This window comes from Bos javanicus, chromosome 4 (assembly GCF_032452875.1).
Source record: "Bos javanicus breed banteng chromosome 4, ARS-OSU_banteng_1.0, whole genome shotgun sequence".
Lineage (NCBI taxonomy): Eukaryota > Metazoa > Chordata > Mammalia > Artiodactyla > Bovidae > Bos > Bos javanicus.
In genome coordinates this window covers 104,494,031-104,520,912 of record NC_083871.1, presented here as the reverse complement: position 1 = coordinate 104,520,912, position 26,882 = coordinate 104,494,031, and the positions used below count along the sequence as shown (strand labels likewise).

At 49.3% G+C, this 26,882-nt stretch overlaps 1 protein-coding gene across 8 annotated transcripts in view; it reads left to right on the top strand.

The window, feature by feature from the left end:
* Nucleotides 1–26,882, top strand: part of DENND2A (DENN domain containing 2A) — a 99,678-nt gene that overhangs the window by 61,711 nt on the left and 11,085 nt on the right. For 7 of the 8 annotated variants that reach the window (XM_061414909.1, XM_061414903.1, XM_061414910.1 and 4 more), the window contains 8 exons: nt 2,103–2,196; nt 2,576–2,626; nt 3,751–3,938; nt 9,217–9,326; nt 10,557–10,626; nt 11,757–11,834; nt 15,183–15,323; nt 17,432–17,580. In XM_061414909.1, coding sequence (XP_061270893.1) covers nt 2,103–2,196; nt 2,576–2,626; nt 3,751–3,938; nt 9,217–9,326; nt 10,557–10,626; nt 11,757–11,834; nt 15,183–15,323; nt 17,432–17,580 — 881 coding nt within the window. Of the gene's footprint in view, nt 1–2,102; nt 2,197–2,575; nt 2,627–3,750; nt 3,939–9,216; nt 9,327–10,556; nt 10,627–11,756; nt 11,835–15,182; nt 15,324–17,431; nt 17,581–20,344; nt 25,889–26,882 lie in introns of those variants that run through there. The other variant, XM_061414911.1, reaches the window with a different exon arrangement.

Below are 26,882 nucleotides of genomic sequence, written 5' to 3'. Positions count from 1 at the left end.
TGAAGCGACTTGGCAGCAGCAGACTTACCCCCACTCTTGAGTATGAAGCTTCTTTCTAGATGCTCTGAATCCTTTTCTTGAAGTCAAAGGTTCCTTTTCAGGCACATTCATGACTTCCAGATTTTGGACCCTTAAAGCATTTGCTGTCCAAAACCCTGGCTGTTGTGTTTTGATCTAGCAAGAAGGACTACACAGTCTACTCACAACTGATGAGACAGTGGGTTGGTTGGCATTCCTTCAGCTGCCTCTGCTGAACAGTGTAACTTAGAGTCCCTTCTGGAAGCGTGGATGCTCCCCTTGGTTTCTCCCACCTTGGCTGTAAGAGGAATGAAGGTCCCGGTGGAGGAGGGGAGAGAGAAAGAGACACTCCTCCCCTGTATTCTCCTAGCAACCCTGTACCTTCATTAATGCAGCAGCTGAAACCGAGCAGTTATTTACTCAGTGGTGTGATGTCCTCAGGATTCATGAATCACGGCGCTATCCTTTCTAATGAGAAGCCAGCTCCCCCTCAGCACACACAGCAGGTTTGTGTGGAGCCCTGTTTCTTTGGCAGCCACCATAGCAGAATTAAGTACCACATGACTCTCTGAAACACACCATCTTCCAAATGAGCTTATAGTTAAAAATCTTTTTTTCAACTTAAAAATGGCTTCTAAAGAGGCCAGTACTTCTAGTACAGAACACTTTATATTTTTTCAGAACACTCAAAAAAAAAAAATTAATGTCCTGTTAAAGTTCAATTATGTGACAGCTGGAGAAATGGGGTTAGTGTCGTATCCTACCAGTCAGAACATGCTTGAAAAGCAGAGAAGCCCACTTCAGGGGGGTGTGCTCTCAAGGAGATGGCAGGCTACTGAGAGCATAGAAAGAGCCACCACATGGCAGGGCTTTGGGGGTGAAGGCAGAGGCCTTGTTCAGGTGGGATTCCTGGTTAGGGAGAGAAGCCGACACGGAGAGTGGGTATGGCCGGGGCTGGGCTCTCCATCAGGAGCCGGAGGGTGCAGGTCTCCGGAGATGCAGCAGGGCCATGTCAGGAGCGCTCTGCAGAAGCTGGGGGCATGGACCCCAGACCCACCACGAGGAGACCTTGAGAATAAACCCCCCACGCCCTGCCAGGCCCATGCTTGTAGAGAGGAGCCAGCGAGCTCCTTTAGGGAATAGATCAGAAGAGCGGAGGCTAGAGATGGGTATTGGCAACTGTGCCCACCTGGGACACATCACCCAGATTACCATAGCACATCCCTCCTGTTCTTCCCAACGTACAAAATAATTTCAAGCTTTCCAAGGTAGCTTACAGCCAGCTCGCCTTTAATATCAGTAGTTGGCTTGCCTCGATTATGCATGGGTAGACCTCCCTTTCTGCCAACCAGGTGGAACCCAGGAAGCTTCTGCTCTTGGAAGTTACAGGGGATGCTGTAAAGCCGGATGGGAAGTGACCCGGGGGCCTCCATCACCCAACGGCTCTGCCACAGTCAGCCTGGAGGTTGTGCCACTTAGAAAGGCATCTGCTGAGCGGCTCAGCTCCTGAACACCAGGGTGGTCCTGAGAGGCCTCGGCCAGCCTGCAGGAAGGGCAGCGTGCTAGGGGCCGGCCTGACTCCCTGCTGACCCGAGCTTGGATTCAAGAGCCACGACAACCCTGCTGCCTTCCTGCCTGCTGCTCACACACACTTTGGCATGGTTCCCATGAAAGGGGCCCTGCCTGGGGACAGCTTTTTTCCTGTCTCTTTCTTTTATTGTTTTGTTTTGAGGGCAAAGGCTCCTTCCCAAACCACACTGAGATGGCACTGTCAGAAAGGGTGCAGCCGTCACACCATTAGCCAGTGAAATGGCTCCCTCTGTGTCTCTGTGGGATGCATTAGAGTCAGACAACACCACCCCCCCACCAGAGAGGCTGGCCATGCTCCTGACGGGTCGGGCTTCTATCTGGCTGAGAAGAATGACTAAAAGACGCCAGTGGGCCAGTGGGACGTGTCTCCCCCACCTCCCGCCCCCAGCCCTGGCCCGCCAGGGTCCTCAAAGAGAATGGGCAGTGAGGGCATCCCAGCCCCTCTCAGGGAGGAGACTGCTCACACTGGCCTCCCTTCTCCCCATGTCTGGCAGCTGGTATTGCGAATCAATGCCATCTATGAAGCCCGGAGAGGAAAGAAACGCGTGAAGAGGCTGTCCCAGTCCACAGAGAGCAACTCAGGAAAAGGTAGGGGCCCCGCCACTGTCCCTCCTCCCCCAAGAATCTGAAAACAGGATCTCCCTTCCCCTCTTCTTGTCCATCCATCATGTCAGCCCAGGGCTGCATGCTCTGACCTCAGCGGGGGAGCCACCTTCTTTGCTTAATTTGCACCGAAGGGACCAATATCTTGGACTGGATTTGCTAGAGGTGCCATCTGAAGTACAGCCAAGTTAATCTGGAAACACATGCAGGTGGACAAAGACATAATTCGTTCATGACCTTTAAACAGAAAAAAAAAGAAAACAGCCCCTCTGAACTAGAACTCTGGGATTTGTGCTACCACATGAAAAAGTTTCCTGCATTAGAAAGAACCACGTTTGCAATTTGTTGTTATTGTTTTGTCTAGTGACAGATGAGAACAGCGAGTCTGACAGTGACACCGAGGAGAAGCTGAAAGGTGAGAAGAGCCGTTGTTGTGCAGGGTGCGTGTTGGTGATGGGGAAGGTGCAAAGGTGGCCCTTCCTGCTGAGTGTGAGGGAGACACAGCGTCCTTGCAGGAGCTTGCTGGGCAAGGCGTGGGTGTTTGAACCTGGCCAGGGTGGGCCTGTCCGGTCCCTGAGCCTCTGGCTACACTCTAGAGACTCAGAGTAGGTACCGCTGCGGTGACTCCCTGTCCCTGCACCCATCCGTTATGTTATGGGTGTTCTTCACACCTGTGAAAGGTACAGCGTGCTGGTCTGGGACTCCAGAGACCTGGGGCCCTTGCCCTACTCCTGTAAAATGGCTCTGTGATCTGGAGGAAATCATTGAGATCCAGGGCCTCTACTTCCTCATCTGTTAAATGAAGTTGCTGAAATTATTGGTCCCTGTGGACCTAAGCCTGGTGATCTTAGTCTAGATCTCAGTGAGTTTTCCACAACTTTTCAGAACCCTAGGGGCAAGCCAGGGAACGCTGTAGTCCAGGGCTGCTCAGCGAGGTGATGGCGACCCACCCATCTGCTCAGTGGCCCTGCCTCTTTGGCCTCTGACACCCACCTGCTCCCTGACCCGTCTCGGGAATGAGGCCAACCGTTGTAGCGCACAGAGCGGTGCCAGGAGAGAAGGCAGATGGGAGCTCTAGACCAGGCAGGTCTCTGCCACTTGAGTCACACGGGATGTTTACAAAGCTCCCAGCTCCGAAAGCTCTGGGGTCTGGATTTTGTCCCAGCCCTCAAGAGGAAAGGTGCAGGAAGTGGCTGAAGGGAGGAGTCCCCACCCCATCTGACACAGGAACCCAAGGGTCACTCAAGCCGCTGCCCCAAGTCCAGACAGCAAATCCATGGTGGAATGGTGGCCCCACGTTCCAGGCTTCTGCACCCCAATTAGCCTGGCAGCGGGTTGCTGCTCCTAGAACTTTGGCAAGAATCCCCAGTAAAGAACTTTGTACTAATTTGTTAAATGGGGGAACGCTTTTGTAGGATTAGTAAAAGTACTTTGAGCTGGTAATTCCATAACCTGTTGCAGCTCTGTGCAGTTTGACATTGGGAGTGAGTCATTTTCAGGCGGTCCTCCGCTCTCTGTCTCTCTCTGCTCCCTCTCCAGCCCACAGCCAGCGCCTGGTCAACGTGAAGTCACGGCTGAAGCAGGCTCCAAGATACCCGTCCCTGGACCGGGAGCTGGTCGAGTACCAGGAGAGGCAACTTTTCGAGTACTTCGTGGTCGTGTCCCTGCACAAAAAGCAGGCTGGGGCTGCGTACGTGCCCGAACTCACCCAGCAGTTCCCGCTGAAGGTATGGGGTGGGCCAAGCTCCGTGGCCTGCCATGGACTGCAGCATTCTTGGGAAGATCTTACTGGGACTCATGGTTCAGGGAGATGCAGGAGCCCAAGGAACATTCAGTGTCCAGAATTTCAAAAATGGGTCCTAATTAAAGTCTATTGATTAAAAAAAAGTGCTACTGGAGAATTTAGTAGATTTGAGGGGTGTGAGATGCATGACTCAGTTCAGTTCAGTTCAGATGCTCAGTCGTGTGCAACTCTTTGCGAGCCCATGGACTGTAGCACGCCAGACCTCCCTGTCCATCGCCAACTCCCATAGTTTACTCAAACTCATGTCCATCGAGTCAGTGATGCCATCCAACCATCTCATGCTCTGTTGTCCCCTTCTCTTCCTGCCTCCAATGCATGACTCAAGCAGGGACAGAAATACTCGCTTCCTGTGATCACTATACTGATGGTACCATTCTATCCACTCTCCCCATCTCCTTATCCGGCCACATCTCTCCCCATCCCACCCTAGAAGCCTCTTCCCCATAGACTGCACAAGGAGCGTCACATTTGTGTCCATGCTGCCCGTGTGCCCTGTGTGCCTCTGTTTGTATGTGCGTGTGCAAGAATCCTGTTCTATTCTCACATGGGTCAGTCCTGTGTGGAGTTGGCTTTACCATGTATTAAAGTGAAAGTCACTCAGTTGTGTCCGACTCTTTGCAACCCCATGAACTGTAGCCCACCAAGCTCCTCTGTCCATGGGATTCTCCAGGCAAGAATACTGGAGTGGATAGCCACTCCCTTTTCCGAGGGACCTTCCCAACCCAGGGATCGAACCTGGGTCTCTTGCATTGCAGGCAGATTCTTTACTGTCTGAGCCACCTGGGAAGCCATCCTATATTATTAATCATGGCTCCTAAAATGAAACGGCGCTCAATAAAGGCTAAAGTGGCATGGTCTATCATAGATAAATGACCCATAGGCTTTGGCGTCAGTGATAGAGAGCTTTCATCACTTTCTAATGCAGCTCAGTCAGGATTTACTGAGACCCTATTACATTCCAGCTGCTTTCTGCTTGGCCCCAGGGGATTACAAAGATGAGCAGAATGTGTTTCCTGTCCTCGGGGAGCTTACCCTCTGACAGGTGGGCATGAGAGACTCCAGAGACTCACGAGGTAAAGTGTGCCAGTCTCTGTCCAGTGCACACAGTGGTGCTCAGAGACGGGAAGAGGGGAGGGCGCTCATGTCCTGATCCCCTCAGAGCCTGCCTTCGCTGCCACCACCCAAACAGAACCCCAGCATCTGCCAAGACCTGGGGTCCAGCTGTCCCTCTCCTCCTCCTGAGCCACTCTTCCTTCCGTCCTGCCCACTGGAGACCAGCAGAGCAGTTGTGGCCTTGGCTTGGAGTTTAGAACGGAAATATGTGTAAAGGAGATAAGCAATAGGCACCAGCCTTCCACATGGGCACTGACTCACTTCCTCCATCTCCTCCAGGGGTGACCCCTGAAAACCTCCGTGCTACGTACGTCCACGTCTAGTTGGGGACCTCACAGAGCAAGCACCAAGACACGAGGGATGGGCCTGTTATTTTATTTACTTCCCTCGGGGCCTAGCACAGTGTTATACATACGGTGATGCTCAGTGTTCCAGGAGTAAAGTCAGTGTCCCATGAATTAGTTAATGAACCACCCTAACTATCAAATGCTTGAGTTTCCAACGTGGACTCTCCAGCCTCCTAGACATCACATTAAAACTTTTTTTGAATGGAAAGTTGCCTAGTCACTGTGGAAAGGGAGACTAATACAGAAATGTTTAGAGAAAAAGTCATCTCCAGCCCCACAGAGGTCGTTGTTGTTGGCATTTCATTGTCTTTCTCCAGTCTTTTCTCAGAGTAGAATTTTCTTACAAAACTGAGGTCAGACATTGTGTAATTTCCGTATCATGTTTTGTAAACCTATCATTATTTACGAACACGTTTCATACAAATTCTAAAACATCATTTTTGAAATTCCATAATACCGCATTATGTGGGTATACCCTGATCTGTTTAGCAGCTCTCTTTCTGTTGGAAATGCATCTTGCTGCCAGCTTTTCTTTAGGTGTTTATCTTTAATGTTCTGGTGATCATTCTCTGTAGGCATTTTTGCATGCCAGGCTACTACATATATCTCCTTGCCTTCACCTGCTCCCTCTGTCAGAAGCCCCTTTTTCTTCTTCTTTCTCCTCATTTTTAACTTTTTCTTGAGTTTTAGCCCCCACTCCTATAAACACCTTGATCGAGGTTTCCGCTCCATATTTGTGCATTAGCAATCATGCCTGGCATATTCTATTGAAATGCTTGACACCTCACAGTTATCTTTCATGACACCTCACAGAGATGAGGCTGTTTCCCAGCCATCTGCGATTGATTGTATTTGTGAGAGAGCTCTCTGTGTGTCTCTTCCCATAAATGTGCTCCTGTGTGTGTCCGAGCAGGTATGTGCACATGAGTTGATAACTTGTATGTTGATGAGTGTGTATATGCATACATGTGTATGTATGTATTTGTGGGTGTTGTGCATGTGGTCTGAGGGCAGGTGTGTTCAGGTGGTGACTGGGCCATATTGAAAGCACTGGAACTCACTCTCCTACAGGGCTTGCCCTTCAGTTCTCTGATTAATGCTGTTTCCACTATGGAAAAATGTCTTTGTTCCTTCCTTGTGTATTATTTGTTACTTGGGGTCCGTCACTCTGTGGTGATTAATGATCCCCTCAACAACTACACCCGGCTGGTATTCTTTGCAAGACTGTCCGAGGGTAATCAAAAACTGTTGCTTTGGCAGCAGTCTGAGCTAGTAAATTGTCAACTCAAAGACTGTTCCAGTACCAGTTGGAATCTTCTGAGTCATGATGAAAGAGAAAACCATTATAGTTCAGTAAAGAAAGAGTGACTGTTTATTCTGAAGAAGAAAGACTGAAGAACAATTAATGACTGGCTCCTAGTCTACATATGGTGACTGTGTTTCATTCATCGATAGTTGTCTCAAGCATTAATATTATATTAGTAGCAGCTTTGGAGAAGGCAATGGCACCCCACTCCAGTACTCTTGCCTGGAAAGTCCCATGGACGGAGGAGCCTGGTGGGCTGCAGTCCATGGGGTTGCTAAGAGTTGGACACAACTGAGCGACTTCACTTTCACTTTCATGCATTGGAGAAGGAAATGGCAACCCACTCCAGTGTTCTTGCCTGGAGAATCCCAGGGACGGGGGAGCCTGGTGGGCTGCCATCTCTGGGGTCGCACAGAGTCAGGCATGACTGTATTGACTTAGCAGCAGCAGCAGCAGCAGCAGTAGCAGCTTTAGTTAAATTTGATCTGGCCGAATAAGGATCATACTAGAAGTGGGTTTCCAAGTTGAAAGCCATCAGCCCAATGCCCTATTCCTTTGGATGCTGTCTTCAGAGACCTCTTCTCTCTGATGTTTCATGGCCTTGGGAAGGCTTGCAGATCCTCTGTGAAGGAGTACCATTAGCCAACAGACCTCAGAAACTGCAAGACTGGTTTAAGGTGGTGCTGTGCTAAGTCACTTCATTCGAGTCCAATTCTTTGCAACGCTATGGACTGTAGCGTGTCAAGCTCCTCTGTGCATGGGATTCTCTAGGCAAGAATACTGGATTGGGTTGCCATTTCCTTCAGCAGGGGATCTTCCTCACCCAGGGGTCATACCTGAGTCTCTTAAAAAGTCTCCTACATTATTAGCAAGTGGGTTCTTTACCACTAGGGCCACCTGGGAAGCCCTGGTTTAAGGTGGAGGCCTTAATGGAAAGATATGAGAAACAAAGTAAGAAATTATCAACAATAGTATTTTAAGACTTTAACTTAGATGTTACAATTTTCTAATTTTAGAAATTCACACTCCACTCAGTTCAAGTAGCTGATATTTTAGATGACTGAAGGCAATTTTATCATGGTTTATTTTTTCTTTAACTGTTTATAAGGGAAATGTAACAAGTGTAAACCTATCAGCAACAACACAACAAAAAGCCAACAATTCTTCCCAGCACTTTAGAAGTACCAATTTATAAGCAAACTATCAGGCACCCCACTCCAGTACTCCTGCCTGGAAAATCCTGTGGATGAAGGAGCCTGGAAGGCTGTAGTCCATGGGCTCGCTGAGGGTCAGACATGACTGAGCGACTTCACTTTCACTTTCCACTTTCATGCATTGGAGAAGGAAATGGCAACCCACTCCAGTGTTTATGCCTGGAGAATCCCAGGGACAGGGGAGCCTGTGGGCTGCTGTCTGTGGGGTCACAAAGAGTCAGACATGACTGAAGTGACTTAGCAGCAGCAGCAGCATGCTAATTATAAACTTTTTTTTTTTTTGTATTGCAAACTTTATACCTAGAGTGCCTTTTTTTTTCAGTTGAGGCAAAAAAAAAAAAAAACAACATGTGGCATAAAATTCAGCATCCCAACATCTCCAGGTGTACAGTACAGTGTGGTTAACTACAGGTGCATTGCTGTCCAACAGATTCCCCAGAATGGAGTGCTTTTTGAAGTAGATACCCATTCAGACACAGAACAAGCAGAGTCACGGCTTTAAATATAATCTCTTAAGTCAGACTTCATCCATTCGTTCCGTTTTGAAGTAAGATGATATTCCTCCAGTCTGTGATGTGTCAGATAAATCAGAGAGCAAGAAGAAGACAGAAATTAAGATCATTTTGATTCTTTCCTGGATTCCATTCTAGCTGTGTGATCATGGACAAATCACTTAACTTCTCTGGGCTTATTTTTTTCTAAGAATGTCAGCCTCGTGTCTAGTTTTCCTTTAATTCTGATATTCAAAGACCTCCTGAAATGAATTAAATTTCACTGTATAACGTAATTTACCTGGATGGATTCACTAAGAAGGGCTGCAAAACATCTCTGCTGAAATTGAAGAGGGCCAGCTTTGCCTAGGTCCAGGCATCAGACAACTAGTTTGTGGCTCTGCCTTGCAGATTTGTGAGTCTCGGATTCGGAAGTGGTTGCTATGACAGCTCTTCCTTATTGATTAAAATGCTTATATTCCAGAATGTTAGGTATAGAGAACATTTCTCTAAAGCACACTATTTTTTCTCCTTGTTCCCCGCATAAGACTATAGTTGAAACTGCCCTGAGGGAGAAAATAGCTTAAGCCTGAGCTGCAAGCCCTCCTCAGCGTGGAGGTTAAGGCGACAGTTATGACTTCAGGACCATGGGGGCTGTGTGCCTGTCGAGCCTCTGTCTTGCTCACACCGGAGCTTATTCTCCAGCCTCCTCTCGCCCTTCTCCCTGCAGCTGGAAAGGTCGTTCAAGTTCATGAGAGAAGCTGAGGACCAGCTGAAGGCTATCCCCCAGTTCTGTTTCCCTGATGCCAAGGACTGGACTCCGGTCCAGCAGTTTACCAGGTATGTGCTGGTGTCTCCCCGCCCTCCCCTGGCCCCGCCAAGACTAAAGTGAGAGCTAGAGAGAGGTCGTCGATGGCAGACCCGGTACATAAGTCAGTCCTGCTGGTAAGTGATCCTGACAGACTCGAGTGTATAAATTTCCCCCACGGGTGTTTGCAAAGCATGCCTGAAGACAAGACTCATTTTGCCAAATGTGCAGGTTCCCAGACCTCCCACTCCATCTTGGAATGTGTTTCATAAGCTGACGTGATGGGCAATAAGGTAATTCATAGTCTAAGAAAACCTTGTCCAGTGCTGTGAAAATACTTCTTCAGCAACACATCTAGCCATTATTCAGATTGTCATGAGTTTACATTTCTGCTTTAACCCATATTGTTGGGTGGAAGTTTTTTTTTTAATCAGAGGTCTCAACAACTGACCAAACTCAGGAGGCTCCAAATCCTAAGTGTCCGAGGGACACTGAGTACCTCGAAGTTGGCCCGGCAGTCTTTAAGGACAGTCGCAGCTTCGGTGCCCAGGGGAGCTGCCCGGGGCAGCTCCAAGAAGGGCACCACCATTGCCTACTGCTACCCAGCTCCCCCCCATACCCCCCAGTCTTGAGTCACTCCGGGGCTCACCCCAAGAGAGGACCAATGAGCACTGTGTCTGTTCGATGGGATGGCCCAGGTCATAGAATTATATGAGGGCTGAGGGTGGAAAGAAAAGTCCTCACTTCCTCTCAGGACACAGCGACACTTGAGATCCCCGTATCCCTGACAGAGACTCCGGAGCCACAGCCCAGAGATGGGCGGGCGGGACAGGGAGCTGCACTGCACTTTCTGACAGCCTCCTCCTGAATGTCCCCTGGTGGCTCAGCATGATGATGCAACTTTTGTTCTGTTTTGTAACACACTTCCTGTTCTTTTTCCAGTTGCTTTAGATGTAAAGTTACCTTGTCTATTTGATGTTTTTCTTGTTTCTTGAGGTAGGAGTGTATTGCTATAAACTTCCCTCTTAGAACTGCTTTTGCTGCATCCCATAGGTTTTGAGTTGTGTTTTCATTGTCATTTGTTTCTAGAGATTTTTTTACTTCCCCTTTGATTTCTTCAGTGACCTGTTGGTTATTTAGAAACTCCTTGTTTAATCTCCATGTGTTTGTGTTTTCTGCAGTTTTTTTCTTGTAATTGATACCTAGTCTCATAGCGCTGTGGTCGGAGAGTAACGCACTTCCTTTCATTTTCCCAACCACAGTGAAACATTCTCGTTTGTCTTAACTGGAGAAGATGGGAGCAGAAGGTTTGGTTACTGCCGAAGACTGCTGGTCAGTATCCCCTGCTGTCCGGCAGCGAGAGCTCCATGCAGAGCCCCTACTGGCTTCCTAGGGCCTCATTCACCACAGGCCACAAGAGAAGGGACTAGAGGTGTAGCAAGTTCGTCAGGGTCATTAAACACGGGAAGGAGTGTTTGGGGATCCACGTGAGCCTCACTGTGGATGGAAACACTGTCTGCCTCCCTTGAAAAGAAAATACTTTGTCCACTGCTTTCCCTGCCAAATAAATGGCCATCCCCCCTCAAGGCAGGCGTCCTTTCTAATAAAGTGTGCTCAACAGACTCAGAGCTTACAGAGAACTTTCGTAATAGTGGTAAGGGCTGAAGAAGGATGGCTTTACGGTTCATGACACAAATAATTTAAGTGTCTCCTTCAGAACATTAACCTTTAAAAGTCACACACTTACTTCAGTGATATGATCATGCCAAAACATTTTAGAGCTTGTCTTTTTGAGGCCCATTTTTAGGAGTACTTTCAGTAGTGGCAAATCATTTTCCACTGAGAGTGTATTTTAGTCTTGTTATACATAGGCTAATATAGTCAAGAATAATGTGTGGCACATAGTGGCTGCTCAGTAAATATTTGTTAAATTAGTGAATAAAAAAAGTATGGATAGTGATCGAAAAAGTTAAGTGGGATAATAAATTCTGTTACTATAATTACTTTGGAGTTTAAGTATTGAGATTGTTTTCCTTTTTGGTTTTGAAAATTAATAGTTTCCAAAAAGGATTTTTAGAAAAGATTTCTCATTTGGAGTTATAATAATTATAAGGAATAAATAAGTTCCTTGAGAAAAACCACAGTGATATGAGTAATATGAGTAAACAAGTTAAGTGATATGAGTAAACAAGATTCCTCATTTTATGGTTCTGTAGGCCACATTGAGCTCCTACTGTGTGCACAAAACTCTTGATTTGGTCCCTTTGGGAGAATTTTAACACACGTCTACGTAACCAGAAGTGGTTCCACCTGTAAGATGGGGTATTGGTAACTGCTTACCTTATTGATTTTCAAAAACTCTGGTTTGTGGAAACAGTCGGCACCATGTTAAAAAGATCTGGGGTCTTTCCTCCCCTGAGATTGGTCACACTCATAATCTCCTTGTGTTTCACTCCCAAAAGCCTGGTGGCAAAGGAAAGCGTCTCCCTGAAGTTTACTGCATCGTGAGCCGCCTGGGATGCTTCAGCCTCTTTTCAAAGGTGAGGACTTTGGCCCCAGAGCAGGGAGGGAGCGTGTGGGAGTTGCAGGGCCCAGGAGGACTCAGGAGACACCCCAACTCCCAGGACTTTTTATCTTCTTATTCCCCAACCTGTTTTCCTTGCCACTTCCTCCTCCTCCCTTCCTTGAGCCTCGCTGAGATAATCACTGGGACAGGAAATGAATGGATGAAGGTCGTGGCCCAGAAAGTGAGGGAGGGGAAAAGGACAAATTAATTGCAGTTGAGGATGGAGGGGCAAAGGCTCCCCCCAGAATGTTCCATGTGCTTTACTTCCCCTCTCATAAGCGTTATCTTTTGTCACATTATGTGTGGTGTATGTCTGTTACGTGTGTCTGTTGTGTGTGTGTGAGATTTGTTATTGTGAGACTACTCTAAGTTTGTCAGAGTGAAAGTAAAAGTCGCTCAGTCATGTCCGACTTTTGCGACCCCATGGACTGTATACAGTCCATGGAATTCTCCAGGCCAGAATACTGGAGTGGGCAGCCTTTCCCTTTTCCAGGGGATCTTCCCAACCCAGGGATCGAACCCAGGTCTCCCACATTACAGGCAGATTCTTTACCAGCTGACCTATAAGGAAAGCCCAAGAATACTAGAGTGGGTAGCCTATCCACTTCTCCAGAGGACCCAGGAATCGAACTGGGGTCTTCTGCATTGCAGGCATATTCTTTACCAACTGACCTATCAGGGAAGCCCTCTATCAAAATCTTAGTATAACTTGGTCCTTCTTTTTGGAAAATGAAGCAATATATCAGGACATAGGAATTGCCGTGGTGAATTGGCTCAGCCACCCCAGTATTCTGGATTGGCATAAATTACTATGCTGTTTGATGCCAATCTCAAAAATTAGGTGTAACTCAACATTTGTTTCTTCTGTCAATGAGACATAAATATTTAATCTATACATGTATTTTAAGTCCTTAAACATGTATTTCATTCCAGGTTTTCTTTTGGAGAATTGAAGTCCTGCATCTACTGTCTGTGGATGAAAGCCCCACTCCCTTAGCATTCTGAACCAAAATTCCTGCTCCTGCCCACCCTGTCCTGAGCTCAGAGGAGGCCTGAATCAGACTGATGCAGTGTGACCTCTGGCTGTGGTAGAGCTTGTACTTTACACAGTCGGAAGTGATTAATGGTACCAGCGTCACCTGAGTCATGGCCTTCACTCCACGTGAGGAGATAGTCATTGTACATTACAGTCAGTCACTCACAAGCTCTGGCTCAGATTTGCATTGCTGCTCATGCCAGTCTTCATCATGGGTGTGTTTCAACATGGAGAGGAGGCTGTAGGTCAGAGACCCTATTGTTGTGAGAACGCTTATGAATCTAGGAGTAAACGGCTCCTGCGAGGTAGGCCAGCCTCCAGCAGCAGCTCTGAAGTTCACATAAGCTGCATTGCTACATCATGGGCAGGAGATGCAGAGCAAGCGAACATCCTAACATACTCGTGTGATGCACAATCCTGCATTTTCATGTCAGTTTTGTGACTGTGATTTTTTTAAGAATATAGTATGAAGACTTGCTGAAGACCTCACAGCAAATATTCAGCATAGAACCATAGACAGAGCTTTGGCTAACTGATTCCAAGACCTCAGGTTATTTCTAGGTGAGGGGCAAGGACCATTATGGCAAATTGTCCTTCAGTAAAGACAAAAGGATAATGAATAAGAACAGCTTTCAGAATCTCTGAAGAAAGCATAAGTATCGTTGCAATGATGCTGTGTTAACAAACCACAGTGGCTTAAAGCAGCCACCATTGACTCCCACAGAGGGGCAGGGCTCTGGGGTTCTGCTCTGCTGGACTCCGTGGCTCACTCACCCTTGTGCTTCCAGTAGGCTGGGGGTTGGCTGATGCTTCAGCTGCAAGTCTGGATGTGGGTTTGTCACCCCCCTGAGACAGGAAGCTGTCCCATGCATGCACAGGGAGGCAAGCAGAAACCCGTAAGGCAAGTTTCTACTTGCCTCCCAAGCCCTGGGCTTAGCACAGGCACGTGGTCACTTCCGCCTCATCCTGCCTGCCCAGTGGTCCTCAACTTTTTCTCATTACTGTTCCAGTGAGCAGCCTTTTTAGATATTGTTTTTCCTCAATTGCCTCTCCTCCCCATGAAATTTTTAACTTTTTGTCATATTATTTTCTTTTTACTGTGGTAAAACGTACATAACATTACACTTACCATTTCAGTCATTTCTAGGTGTACAGTTGATGGGCATTATGTTTATTCACTTTGTTGTGCCACCGTCTCCATCATCCATCTGCAGAACTCTTTCATCTCCCCAGACTAAAATTCGGTGCCCATTAAACACTAACCCTCTGTCCTCTCCTCCCCCAGCCCCTGGCAACCACCCCTCTACTCTACTTTCTGTCTCTTTTATGAGTTTGACTCGAGGATCTCATGTAAGTGGAATCGTATAGTGTTTGTCCCTTTTGTGTCTGGCTTATTTCACTTAGCACAATTTTCAAATCATCCATGTTGTAGCATGTATCAGTATTTTATTCCATCGTATTGAATAATATTCCATTTTATAGGTAACATGTTTTGCTTATTATTCATAAGTTAATGGATGTTTGGATTATTTCCTTTTTTGGCTCCTATGAATAATGCTGCTTTGAACATTCGTGTTCAAGTTTTCGTGTGAACATGTTTTCATTTCCATTGGTTAAATACCTAGGAGTGGATTTGCTGGGTCATAATATGTTTAATTTCTTAAACAGACTATTTTCAAAAGAAAAACTTCGCTGGTTTACATTTCCACCTGCAGTGTATGAGGGTTCCAATTTCACCACTTCCTCACCAACACCTGTTACCTGTTTTTTTTATTACAGTCCAATGGCTGTCAAGTGGCATCTCTTTGGTTTTGGTTTGTGTTGTCCTAATGGCTTCCCCCCAGAGAAAATTCAGTTCTACAGATATATCACGTATCTGTTTATGTACTTTGGCCCCTTAGAAGGGCACAAACCCTCACAATACCTGAGTGTTTTCACCAACCCCCAACCAATTTTTACCCCCTTGGGGGGCGCTATTCTTCCCATTGAGAACGTATATCATGATCAATGTCACAGGGGAATGCAAATGGACAGAAGGACAGTTTTCAAAGTCAAGGGGGCAGGAACTATACTTCACCCTGTAAGTGGGAGAAATTGTAGGGCCACATGGAAAAGAGTGGCTGCAGAGAGGGTGGATCCGGGTCTTAACGCACAAGGTGAAAGAGACTGGAGGTTTGGCCTGATGAGGACCCCCCGGCTTCCCCACGGTTCCGCAGCCTCGGTGGCAGGCCCCCTTCATCTGGAAGAGAGCTCCACCTCGCAGCCCGACTTTTCTGTCCCTTGCAGATTTTGGATGAGGTGGAAAAACGACGAGGCATCTCTCCTGCCCTGGTCCAGCCTCTCATGAGGAGCGTTATGGAAGCCCCCTTCCCAGCCCTGGGCAAAACCATCGTGGTCAAGAACTTCTTGCCCGGGTCAGGAACTGAGGTATGCCATCAGACTCCTCTCCTGTCCCAGGGGGCGTAGCCCTGACAGTGATCAGGTCCTGGTGATCCCACAGGCTGGCTTTCAGTGGGCTGTCACATTCAGTGGTGGCCTCTTGCTCCTCAAGCTGGCCCAGATCATCCATCTGTGAGAGAGTCATAAATTCCACCCTAAGTCCAATCCATCTGTTGGTTGCTGGATGAGAAAACTGTGCCAGGGCAGTGAACATCTTTAGCTTCTCTTAATAGCCAACCACCTTCATAAATCGTATTTGAACCTTTTTAGGGTTTTGATCTATATCACCACTTCCACTTAATATGCAAAGCAGATTCTTTTCGGGGAAGACAACCTCAGTTCAGTTCAGTTCAGTTCAGTCGCTCAATCGTGTCTGACTCTTTGCAACCCCATGAGTTGCAGCACGCCAGGCCTCCTTGTCCATCACCAGCTCCAGGAGTTCACTCAAACTCATGTCCATCAAGTCGGTGATGCCATCCAGTCATCTCATCCTCTGTCGTCCCCTTCTCCTCCTGCCCCCAATCCCTCCCAGCATCAGAGGGACTCTTTTCCAATGAGTCAACTCTTCGCATGAGGTGGCCAAAGTACTGGAGTTTCAGCTTTAGCATGATTCCTTCCAAAGAACACCCAGGGCTGATCTCCTTTAGAATGGACTGCTTGGATCTCCTTGCAGTCCAAGGGACTCTCAAGAGTCTTCTCCAACACCACAGTTCAAAAGCATCAATTCTTCGGTGCTCAGCTTTCTTCACAGTCCAACTCTCACATCCATACACGACTACTGGAAAAACCATAGCCTTGACTAGATGGACCTTTGTTGGCAAAGTAATGTCTCTGACAAGCTCAAGTGCTACTTTTTATTCATCCCAGTCTTTGAAGCATGTCCCTTTCCTTGGCTGGGTGGGATTTGATACCAGAGCTTGTTTTCATCTTCCCGTCCTTGTATGTGACCCATTCAGCCTTGAGTCTCCAGTTCTAAAGGCCCTCGGAAAAGCGGGTCACCTCTGGGGACAGGCAGGACGAGGATGTGTCTGGAATATTCTGGAACCGCTCAACTTCCCAGCACAGAGAGCAGCAGTCTCCCTGCTGCTGCTGCTACTGCTGCTAAGTCGATTCAGTCGTGTCCAACTCTTGCGACTCCATAGACGGCAGCCCACCAGGCTCCCCGTCCCTGGGATTCTCCAGGCAAGAACACTGGAGTGGGTTGCCATTTCCTTCTCCAATGCATGAAAGTGAAAAGTGAAAGTGAAGACGCTCAGTCGTGTCTAACTCTTAGCGACCCCATGAACTGCAGCCCACCAGGCTCCTCCCTCCATGGGATTTTCCAGGCAAGAGTACTGGAGTGGGGTGCCTGCTGCTGGAGAATCCTAAACCACCCCATACAGATGCAGGTGACGTGGCCATGGGGATGTTAACTTTAGTGAGCCCCGCTGTCCGTGCAGCACCAGGCCGGTGCCATGCTGAGAGCAGAAGCCAGGTTCTGCTCACCGTCAAGAGCATGCACATGAGTAGTGACTTGAGATGAACTCAAGAACATGTCAACAAGTACAGAGTGAGGAGATACGTGCACACTATGCATACAAGCTGAAAGAGCCATCCCTGGGGAGGGGTTGGAATGGGGTTGAGTTCATTAAGAATCGCCTTGTAGAGGAGAGGAGCCTTGAAAGAAGTGCTTGGATCTGCTGGTCCTTCTTTGTGAGCCTGGAAGTCCCTTGTGAGATCAGACATTCTGCTGTGGGACTCCAAGGGACCAGCCCTCAAAACTCCCTGTGGGGGCTCACATGTGTCATCGATGGGGTGGGAGGGGGCAGGCTCCAGCCATCATGGCCCGAGGGGCTCTGGTTCTGTGTCCTGTCTCCCCACCTCCACGCAAACTACCCTCACACTCACGGTGAGACGGAGTCCCTACCAAACGTACCTCCTTTCCCAATCTCCTGCCGTCTTTCTTTCCCCAGTCCCTTTGGTTTTCCTGTTTTTATCTCCCTCCTCCCCTGGCAGTGGGCCTCCCTGCTGAGGACCACAGGGCCCCAGGCCTGCCCGGTGCGTGAGAGGCCTGGCTGACCAGGCGGCCCCCTCATGCCGCTCGTGTTCCCTGGCAGGTGATTGAACTGTGCCGTCCGCTGGACTCCCGGCTCGAACACGTGGACTTTGAGTCTCTCTTTTCCTCTCTCAGCGTCCGACACCTGCTCTGCGTTTTTGCCTCCCTGCTCCTGGAAAGGAGGATCATCTTCATCGCAGACAAGCTCAGGTATCAAACCTTGGCAACTTCCGCTGAAGTGTTTGCACGACGGTCAGTCTCGAACTGTCTCTAAGTGTTTGCGGTCAGTCTCGCACGGGATGGAACCTGTAGTGGGGGATCGCCTGGAGTTCAGAGGCAGCTCCTCTGCAGAAGGAGTGAGAGTCAGCAGGCAGCTGAGGCTGGAGGCTTATGAGGCCCCCGAGTTGTGTAAAGTGAGCTGAGCCTGCACTTCTGCACTCGGCTCATCTGGTACTTGGCCTGCTGCTCACTCATTCTGCTAGGCTCTGGGCACCCTACCATGTGCTGGGGAAACGGGGAAAAGACAGAGCTGTGCTTCAAGAGGCCTCAGTCGGGGGTGGGGATGGAGAAGTAAAGAGACTGCCCAGTACCCTGCTGTAAAGGCCGACTAGAGGCAGAGCATTCTCATTCATAGACAAGACGAGTTCCCTGCATCTTAAGCCCAAGAGCAAGTAGAAAGCATGTTCCAGGCAAAAGGAGCTGTTGGTACAACAGCAGGGAGAGGGGAGGCCAAGAGTTCCTTCAGGAACTGCAGAGCAGCTCAGGGTAGTGGAACTGAGAGGAGAGCCAGGAACCGGCAGAGGCAGGCAGGGCCCTGTTCCCAGGAGGGCTGCAGGACCAGGCGGGAGGCACAGACAGAGCCAGAGGCGTGCCTTCATCTAGGGCTAACAGAATCCACACACACAGACCCGCTGCCCAGCAGGGTGCACCCACATCCTAGGGTCACGTTCGGTGATTGGCAAAGCCCAGGTCACAGATCAAAGAAGATCCTGAAGAAGATGCAGATAGGGGTTGGGGTTAATTCTGAACTTTAAAAGAATTCTTGGCATTTTCATCATTTCAAAATACTGAATCAGAGCTTTCCTCTCTTTGGAACTGAGGGCGCAGAAGCGAAAGTGGTGGCTGCTGCTCCAGGGAGGGCTGAGTTGTGGGTCCTGGCTCGAGATAAGCCGGCCAAGCAGGAGAGGCCAGCTGAGAGTCCATCTGGAAAGAAGCCGTGCCAAAAACATGTAAAAATCGGTTTGGAGAGGAAATAATGACTCTCGACTCTAGAAAACAAAAGGGAAGAAGAAGAAAAGGGAAAGAAGAGTGCAAAGGACAAAGCGTGTGAACGTGGGGTCCATCCGCAGGCGTGGTGGGAGATGGAATCCAGCCCTGTCTCCACCGCAGCCCATCTGGTCACCTTGCTCACGCTCGGTCGTTGGACCGCAGCCACCGGGCTCCTCCCAGGCTGCTCCCAGCCCGCCTGAGAGTTAGCTATTCACGTTTAATGTCACAGTTATTGTACTCTCTGTGCACTCTTGTCAGCAGGCCCTGCCTCTAGCCTGCAGCTGGTGCTGTGGGCAGCTCTCCAAGATCCCTGGGCACTGGGGGATTCGGACCAGAGAGTTCTCAAGGTGGGGGCCTGCAAGCTGAGGATGAGGAATAACCCTTGCATGACCAGGATCAGATTTCACCAGTGCTCTAGTGACTCTGTATTCTCTGGAAGCCCCACCATCCCCCACTCTCCACCATTTTTTTTTTAGTTGTCGGATTCTCAGGCTTTCCTTGGGAGGAGGGGAAAGTGATGGGTCTCTGAAAGACCCAGGTCAGGAGTGGAAGGCCCTCCAGGGAGTGGAGATGGGGCAAATAGTCCCAAGGGCCGCTTGCTTCTGGTTTAAAGATGTCAGGCTCAGGAAGGGTCCAGCCTGCCCAAATATCTAAGAAGACGGACGTGACTCAAGAGGAGCAGGGGACCAGGGCCCGTGGCCCTCCGCTCTAACCCAGGCTTTCTTCGGGGGGGGAGGAGAAGGGATAATATCATTTATTTTTCTCACAAAGGGACAATGAAAGGAGACAGTGGGAACAGAAAGGGAGGGAGCCGCATCAAAGACAGAGGCATCCCTGCAGGGCAGCAGCGGGCATATGTCAGAGGCTTTGGGTGCCGAGACACCGGGAAGGGCTTAGGACAGAGACCTCTGGGGAAGGACTTGACCACTCCACCTTGTCCCTGGAGAGACTTCTGGGTTGACAGGTGGGACTCACACAGAGCTGTTGTCATGAGAGACAATGAAAGGAACCCCTCCCTGAGCATGGGGCCTTCCCACTGCCGGGTACTGCTCAGTCCTCCCAGCCCCCTCCCCTCCTGCCCTGGCAGGAGACAAGTCACTGCGGTGGTCTGATTGGAGGGACTTTGGGGTTTCTGTCATCACCCCGCCTCCCAGGGTGCCTGGCACTCTGCCCTGAGAGATTTAGTCTCTCGGAGCAGCAAACACCCACAAGAGGGTAAAATGCCAGCCGTGGCTGCAGGACGCTGTTCTTGCCATAAGGCTCTTACTGCCCACTGGCTGTTTTCTTTTGCAGCAGCTGCCAGCCATGGGGCACTGAGGAGGTAGGATTTTTGTCAGGTAGCGGGGCAGGGATGTGGATAACTTGGGTGCCCTCTTTGGGTCCAGAGCCAGCGTGTGCGTGTGCTCGCATGCGTGTATGAAATACCGAAATTACACTGCAGACCCTTTACAACATTCAGGCTGGCACGTCCAGCTCTCATCCCACGGGAGGGGCCTTCCCAGACAGCGAGGAGGCCTGAACGTCCTCAGCTGCTGGCCCTGGGTCTCCTCATTTAGGAAACAAGGGCTCCTCCATGCCCAGCCACTCAGAGCTCTGAATTGCTAGGGCTCTGGTGTCTCATTGTCCCCAGAAGTAGCCTGTGATTGTCCCATTACAAATGGCTTCAAGTGTTCTCTCTCTCTTGCTCAATAAATTTGCTTTTCAGCCAACACTAGTTAAGTGCAGATCTGAAGAAGCGAGGAAAGAAAGAAAGGCCCTGAGAGCACTGAGGCAGAAAGCACAGTGTGCATAAACCTGATGAGAACAGCAACAGCTGAGCCTTGAGGTAGGGAACCGGCGAGCTGCCCTGGGCTGAGCTCCTCCATTCTCTCAGCCTCCCGAGAGCTCCATCAGTTCAGTTCTGTTAGCGGGAGACTAAGAAGCACACGGAAGTGAAGTCACTTTGCTCAAGGAAAGGGTCAGTGGGAGAGCTGGGATCAGACAGGGGTAGCTGGCTCCAGAGAAGACGAGGAGGCGAGCAGGCCGCCATGGTCTGGGTGGAATAGAGGAGTATCTGTGAGGCTGTCTGTCTATACAGATACATAGGGACAGTCTTTTTAAAAACGTGCCATCACAACGTGCTTGGCAGTCCAGCCAGAATTGTCTCCTGAGGAAGCTCAGACATCTGTGCTTTCCTCTCCTGGGCCCATCTACCCCACCCACCCCACCCACCCTTCTAGCCGGGACCCCCTTGAGGCAGGTGGCTGAGGAAACCTCCAGAGTCTCTCCCAGCTCTGACCTCTGAGTCCATGGGCTGGGGTGCCCCAGGTGTCTGCCACACCCCTTGGTGTCTGCCCACCCAGCAATCTTGGTCCCGGACCTGCTGAAGTACCCTTCCCCCATTCCTGACCCAGGACTCATCCGTCTCAGGCATCCTGTGTCCCAGGGGACAACCGCCTCCTCTGCCCAGCTGTGTGATTCCCATGGGACCCCTCCAGCTCAGATGCTCTGGGATCCCACCCTCACATGGCCCACTCCTCGCCCAGGGGGTCTGGTTCAGTAGAAACCATCTGGATAGCATTTCCTGAGAGTGATTCTAAACGTATGTGCTTCAGGATGGTGAGGTGCTGAGGTAACTAACTGTGAGTGCCCTTCTAACACCCCGCTTAACCTTATCTGGGTTGAAGATAAATAAATACACCCCATGTTACAGATCCACTCTCCCAGGACTCCCAGGCCGCTGCTCTAGCCTGTGCTCAGAAGTCAGGGCTCCATCTGTACCTCCTCTTGCAGCTTTAAGTGCTTTCTTCTGAGGGGGCCTCAGCGCAGCCTCCTCTTTGGGGGTCTCTCTGACCCTCAGACTTGCCCCCTCCCCTAACAGAGAGCCCACACAGGAAGTCTGGCTCACCTGTGAAATAGGGACCTAGCTAATGATCAGAGCACAGAAACGCCTCCAGAGAACACAGTGCGTGTGAAGTTACTGAGTGAGAAAGCCGGAACCCATCTTCTCTTCTCCAGCCTGTTCCACCTAAGGAGTTCCTCTGAGAGGAGTCAGCCACCACCTACTTCTGATTTATGGGAAAATAGCTCTAGGGAATTGAAGCATTCCTCAGCTGCTGCTGCTGCTGCTGCTAAGTCGCTTCAGTTGTGTCCGACTCTGTGCGACCCCATAGACAGCAGCCCACCAGGCTCCGCTGTCCCTGGGATTCTCCAGGCAGGAACACTGGAGTAGGTTGCCATTTCCTTCTCCAAGGCATGAAAGTGAAAAGTGAAAGGGAAGTCTCTCAGTCATGTCTGACTCTTCATCTAGGCCATGACAAACCAGTGGCTGGCTGCAAGTCGTCTGACCTGGAAAAGCCTCTGAAGAAAGCCTTCAGCCTAAGTTCAGCCCATGCTTTCATCCTCATCAGTGGGCACCACTTGCTCTCTATGGGCTGCACATGCCCTGATTTCTAGCCCTGCTCAGCTGGAAGTAGAAGTAGGCTGCTCCAGGTTCCCTTCTGTAGCCCCCCATCTTCTCAAGGCCATGGAGCAGGGCATGAGAACAGGGCCCACCGCAGACTCAGTGAGTGGCCCCATGACATCCCAGGGTGAACATTGGCCTGCCGGAGGCCTGTGGTCACTGCCACCAGCACCCTCCCCCGCCACACAATTCATTTCCTCATCGTTGCAAGTGCGTCTGCCCACTGCGAGAGGAAATAGCTGGGAGTTGTGGCAAATATTGTATGAGTTAGAAAAGGGTTTTAAGTGGAGCCAAAAATCTATCAAATTTAGAATAACATTCTTGCTCCGTTTCATCTTTACGGTGGACGTTGAGTGTTCCTTAAGGCTCTGTCAAGCCAAAGTTTAGCAGATGGGAAAGAAAGAATGTTGTTGTGATCACTTGTTCTGTTGTCATAACAACCTAAATAAATATTTCCCTATACCCCTTTCTTCATTTCCCTGATGATAAACATTTTGTTTTTTCATTTATTAATTTCAGTTCCCAAGGTTTTGGCCAAATCTACACACTAGGCTGAATAAGAGAGTCAGAGCTGCACATAAACAATTTGTGTAAAAGTTTTAGGCAGGACGACGGTTTTTAATATTCGAGAAAGTTACTTATCTGTCCGTAGTGCGTTCACACCAGAAGCTAAATGACAGACTTCTAGTGAATGACAAGTGGGATTCGGTGGTCAAATCTGGACAAATAGTAGAGCTTGAGTCTTGGCCTCGACGTCAGTTGACTACACAGATAAGTCCCTATGTAGCTGTGCATCTTCATCTTGTTGTGTGCTCCTTTTAGTTCATTTTTAATCCGTTTCTGTAGGTTTAAATGGGGCCCCATATCCTGTCTCAATCAGTTGCACCATGGTGTTTCAGAAGAAGGTTGGGTTTGTGGCACACCCTCTCCAGGCAAGTGAGCTTGCCAAGGACTACTTGGGAGTGTGGGTAGCCTCCATCTTGGTGGTCCGACACCTAAAGTACTACCTCAGAGGTCCTCAAGAAGCTAACAGGGAGACACCTGTGTTTAGTTCAGCAGAGTGCTGGGAAAATGCCATCAGACTGATTATACATGAAGTATTAACTACCTTTTTTTTTTTTTTGCCTATGAACACCAAGATAACTTTGAAGCAAGGTTTAGACAATAGCATAGCCACAAATTGTCTTTGACTCCAAACCCATCACCAACAGAATCTCGGATATAGCATACTCCAGCTCTCTTCTGGGGCCAGGTCCCTCCAGGCTGTGCTGGCTCTAAGTGTAGTCCTTTCGGGGGCAACTTAAAAGCTCTCCAACGTTGTATCCCCTAATTCCTTGGAATGAGATGTCACCATTGCTTTTCTGCCCTGTCTCCATCAGTGAGCTCTAGAATTACCCTCCAGGCCTGGGTTTTTTTCAGTGTCAGTCATTTTCAGCTCCTGGCTCCTACTTCCAGTTCCTGGCTTTCTCTCTCTCTCTCTCATAGTTCGTGGTTGGCAGACTTTAAAGCTGGAACGCCCACTTTCCTTATGTTACAGATGAGGAAGCTGAGGCCTGGAGAAGAGCTTTACCTGAGATCACACAGAGTGTAGCAAACCCAGTTTTGTTGAGGTCCAGCCTGGGTTCTTTTTTAACTCAGTGACACATTTCTGCAGGGTCTGAAAGTACAGTAATGGAAGCATGGCAGCCACCTCCCACTAGGTCTCAGCAGGCACCAGACCACATCAGAGTCACCACTGGCTCTGGTTCCTGGGAATCACACACAAAGGGAGAGACGCTTTGCCTGGAATCCTAAAGGATGCTGATGGACTCACCCTGCAAACTCCTGGGGTCTCTCCAACTCTGGAAACTCATCCTTCACTTTTCTGGTAGCATCTTAGAGAAAGCTCTGTGCTTGACTCTTTCTGGTTGCTAGGTGAATTGGGAGGCTGCTGAGCATAGTAATAACTAACTGAAAATTGGGCTAGGACCCTGTTGCTGGGAAAGATTGAGGGCATGAGGAGAAGGGGACAACAGAGGATGAGATGGTTGGATGGCATCACTGACTCAATGGACGTGAGCTTGAGCAAACTCCGGAGATGGTGAAGGACAGGAAACCCTGGCCTGCTGTAGTCCATGGAATTGAAAGTCAGACACGACTGAGCAATTAACCAACAACAACCCATACGACACAGGGCTTTGTAGCAGCCAGAATGGAAGCGTCTTCTCCAGGAGAATCTGAGTGCTCACAAGTGTATCCTGGTGTCTCTGGACTAATGCTTCAACCCTCAGGAACCACCACCAAGTAGCAAAGCATTCTGGGATCTGACCCTTCTCCCCTGTGCCCATCTTTTAACCTTGTGGCCCAGCCAACCTCCCACTGGGGCGTCTCCTCCCTCCCTCACTTTTGTGCAAATTGATCACAGCTGTGGGGGGCCAGCATTCCTTTCCTCCACCCCCACTGTAATGTGAGCCAGCTGCCAGGGCTCCCTGCTAGAACTTCCTTCAAAAACACTGCCTCTCCTCCAACCAGCAGATGCTCAGAAGGCTCCACATTAAGTGGCAAGCGAGCCTGAACAGTCGTCCTTAGCATCCCTAGAACTGTAGACTGTACTTTGCATGTTCCTAAGAAACCACCAGCCCTAGCAGTGCCCACCCCCATGGAAGCTCCTCTAGCCTTTATGGGTCAGGGAATAAAATCTCAACAAGCTACACTCAGAATAATCCCTTCTTTTCTCTTCTACCATTTTTTTTAAGATTCACTAATTTTGGGGGTGAGGTGGGTCTTCGTTGTTACACGGAGGTTTTCTCTAGTTGCACGGAGGCTACTCTCTCATGGTGTGCAGGCCTCTCATCGCAGTGGCTTCTCGTTGCAGAGCATGGGCTCTAGGGCACACGGGCTTCAGTAGTTGCGGCTCTCAGCTCTAGAGCACAGGCTTGGTAGTTGTGGGTGGCCCACAGGCTTAGTTGCTCTGTGGCATGAAGGATCTTCCCAGACCAGGGGTCAAACTGGTGTGCTTTGCATTGCAAGGGGGATTCTTAACCACTGGACCACCAGGGAAGCCCCTCTTCTACCATTTATTTGGAAGGAACAGCTGCCACTTGATGTATTATTTGCAGAATCTGACCTGTCCTTCTAGTGTTTCAAGAGGCAGAATTTTGTTTTAGAATATTGGAGGGAGCTGGAGAACAAGAGGGATGCGACACTACCAGAACCCCCACCTCTCGGGTGGCTCCTGACGCCCTGACAGGTGCCAGCTAACAAGGTGGCAGTGGAAACCAGGTGGGAAACATGGGGACCCGGCTGCAACAGCGATCAGACTGTTTAAAAAGCAAACAAACAAAAGACACTTGTTAGCAGAATCAACAATGGTAGTACCAACCTACATGGCCGACAGGTGACACGTTGAGTTGTCATTTGTCCCCATCGAGACTGAGTACGCGACTTAGCGACTAAACGACAACAGCAGACTGAGTCCCGGTGCCCCTCAGCTCCCTGCGTTCCAGTTAAATGGATGCATTTCTTCTTTCCGTGACATTTCTTTACCTGCCCTGTGTATCTAGTGCTGCCATTGCTTATCGTCGTGTTCTCTACTTGTTCCAGCTACCTTCCCCACCCAGCTGGTTCACACTCACTGCAGCTGAGCCACACACCCTGCCCCCCACCCCCACCCCCACCCCGAGACCCCTGGGCTTCAGCCAGAGACACAAAGCACAGCAGCAGTGGAAAGAAGGGGAGACTCCCTGCAGACCTGCTCCCTCCAGGGCTGAGGCCAAGAGAAGGCAAAGGGGCAGGAGGCCATTTCTCTGAATTGGTAAAAAAAGAAAGTTACACAGATTTCTTTTTCTTTCTTTAATTTTTAATTGGACTTTGAAAAAAACTTTTTATTTGGGGTTTTTTAGTCGTGCTACATGGCATTCGAGATGTTAGTTCCCTGACCAGGGATTGAACCCATACCCCCTGCATTGGAAGCTCAAAGCCTTAACCACTGAACCTTTGGGGAAGTCCCCAGACTTGTTTTTCTATTGCAGTAATCAAGAAAAACCCCAAGGCTTCTGGCTGTGCTTCTTCATGCCTGCATTCCTCAGTCTGTGTCTCTCTACCTTCTCCCACCTGCAGGACTCCTCGCTCCCCACCCTGCCCTCACCCTGAATGCAGAAGTTACTTTAACTTCTTTTTGCCTGGGGTTCACTGTTGTTCAGTTGCTCAGGAGCACCCAACTCTTTGTGACCCTGTGGACTGCAGCACGCCAGGCTTCCCTGTCCTTCACCATCTCCCAGAGCTCTAAAATCGCTTCCAGGTCTAAAATTCTGTGCTTCTGTAACTTCCCCGGAGTCAGAAATGCTTAAACCACACCTCTGAAATGTAAATGCAGTCTTAAACATGAGTGCTGCATTTTTATTCTCCTTTAGTGACTTGACTAAAGTGCTAACTTGCTTCAGTCGTGTCCGATTCTTTGTGATCCTATGGACTGCGGCCGGTCAGGCTCCTCTGTCCATGAGATTCTACAGGCAAGAATAATGGAATGGGTTGCCAGGCTCTCCTCCAGGGGATCTTCCCACCTCAGAGGATGAACCCAAGTCTCTTACGTCTCTTGCATTGGTAGGCAGGTTCTTCACCACCAGTGTCACTTGGGGAGCCCATGACTGAAAAGCGAGGATTTCAGAAACTTGCTGAAGGGACCATGGATGACAGAGTCCACGACCTACACCACTGCATGATCCATTCTTTCTCCAAGTGATGTTTAGGAGCTTAATAACAAATGTGCTAAAAAAAAAAAAAAGAGGTGGATTTCATACACAAGGCTTACTTCAGGAAATTC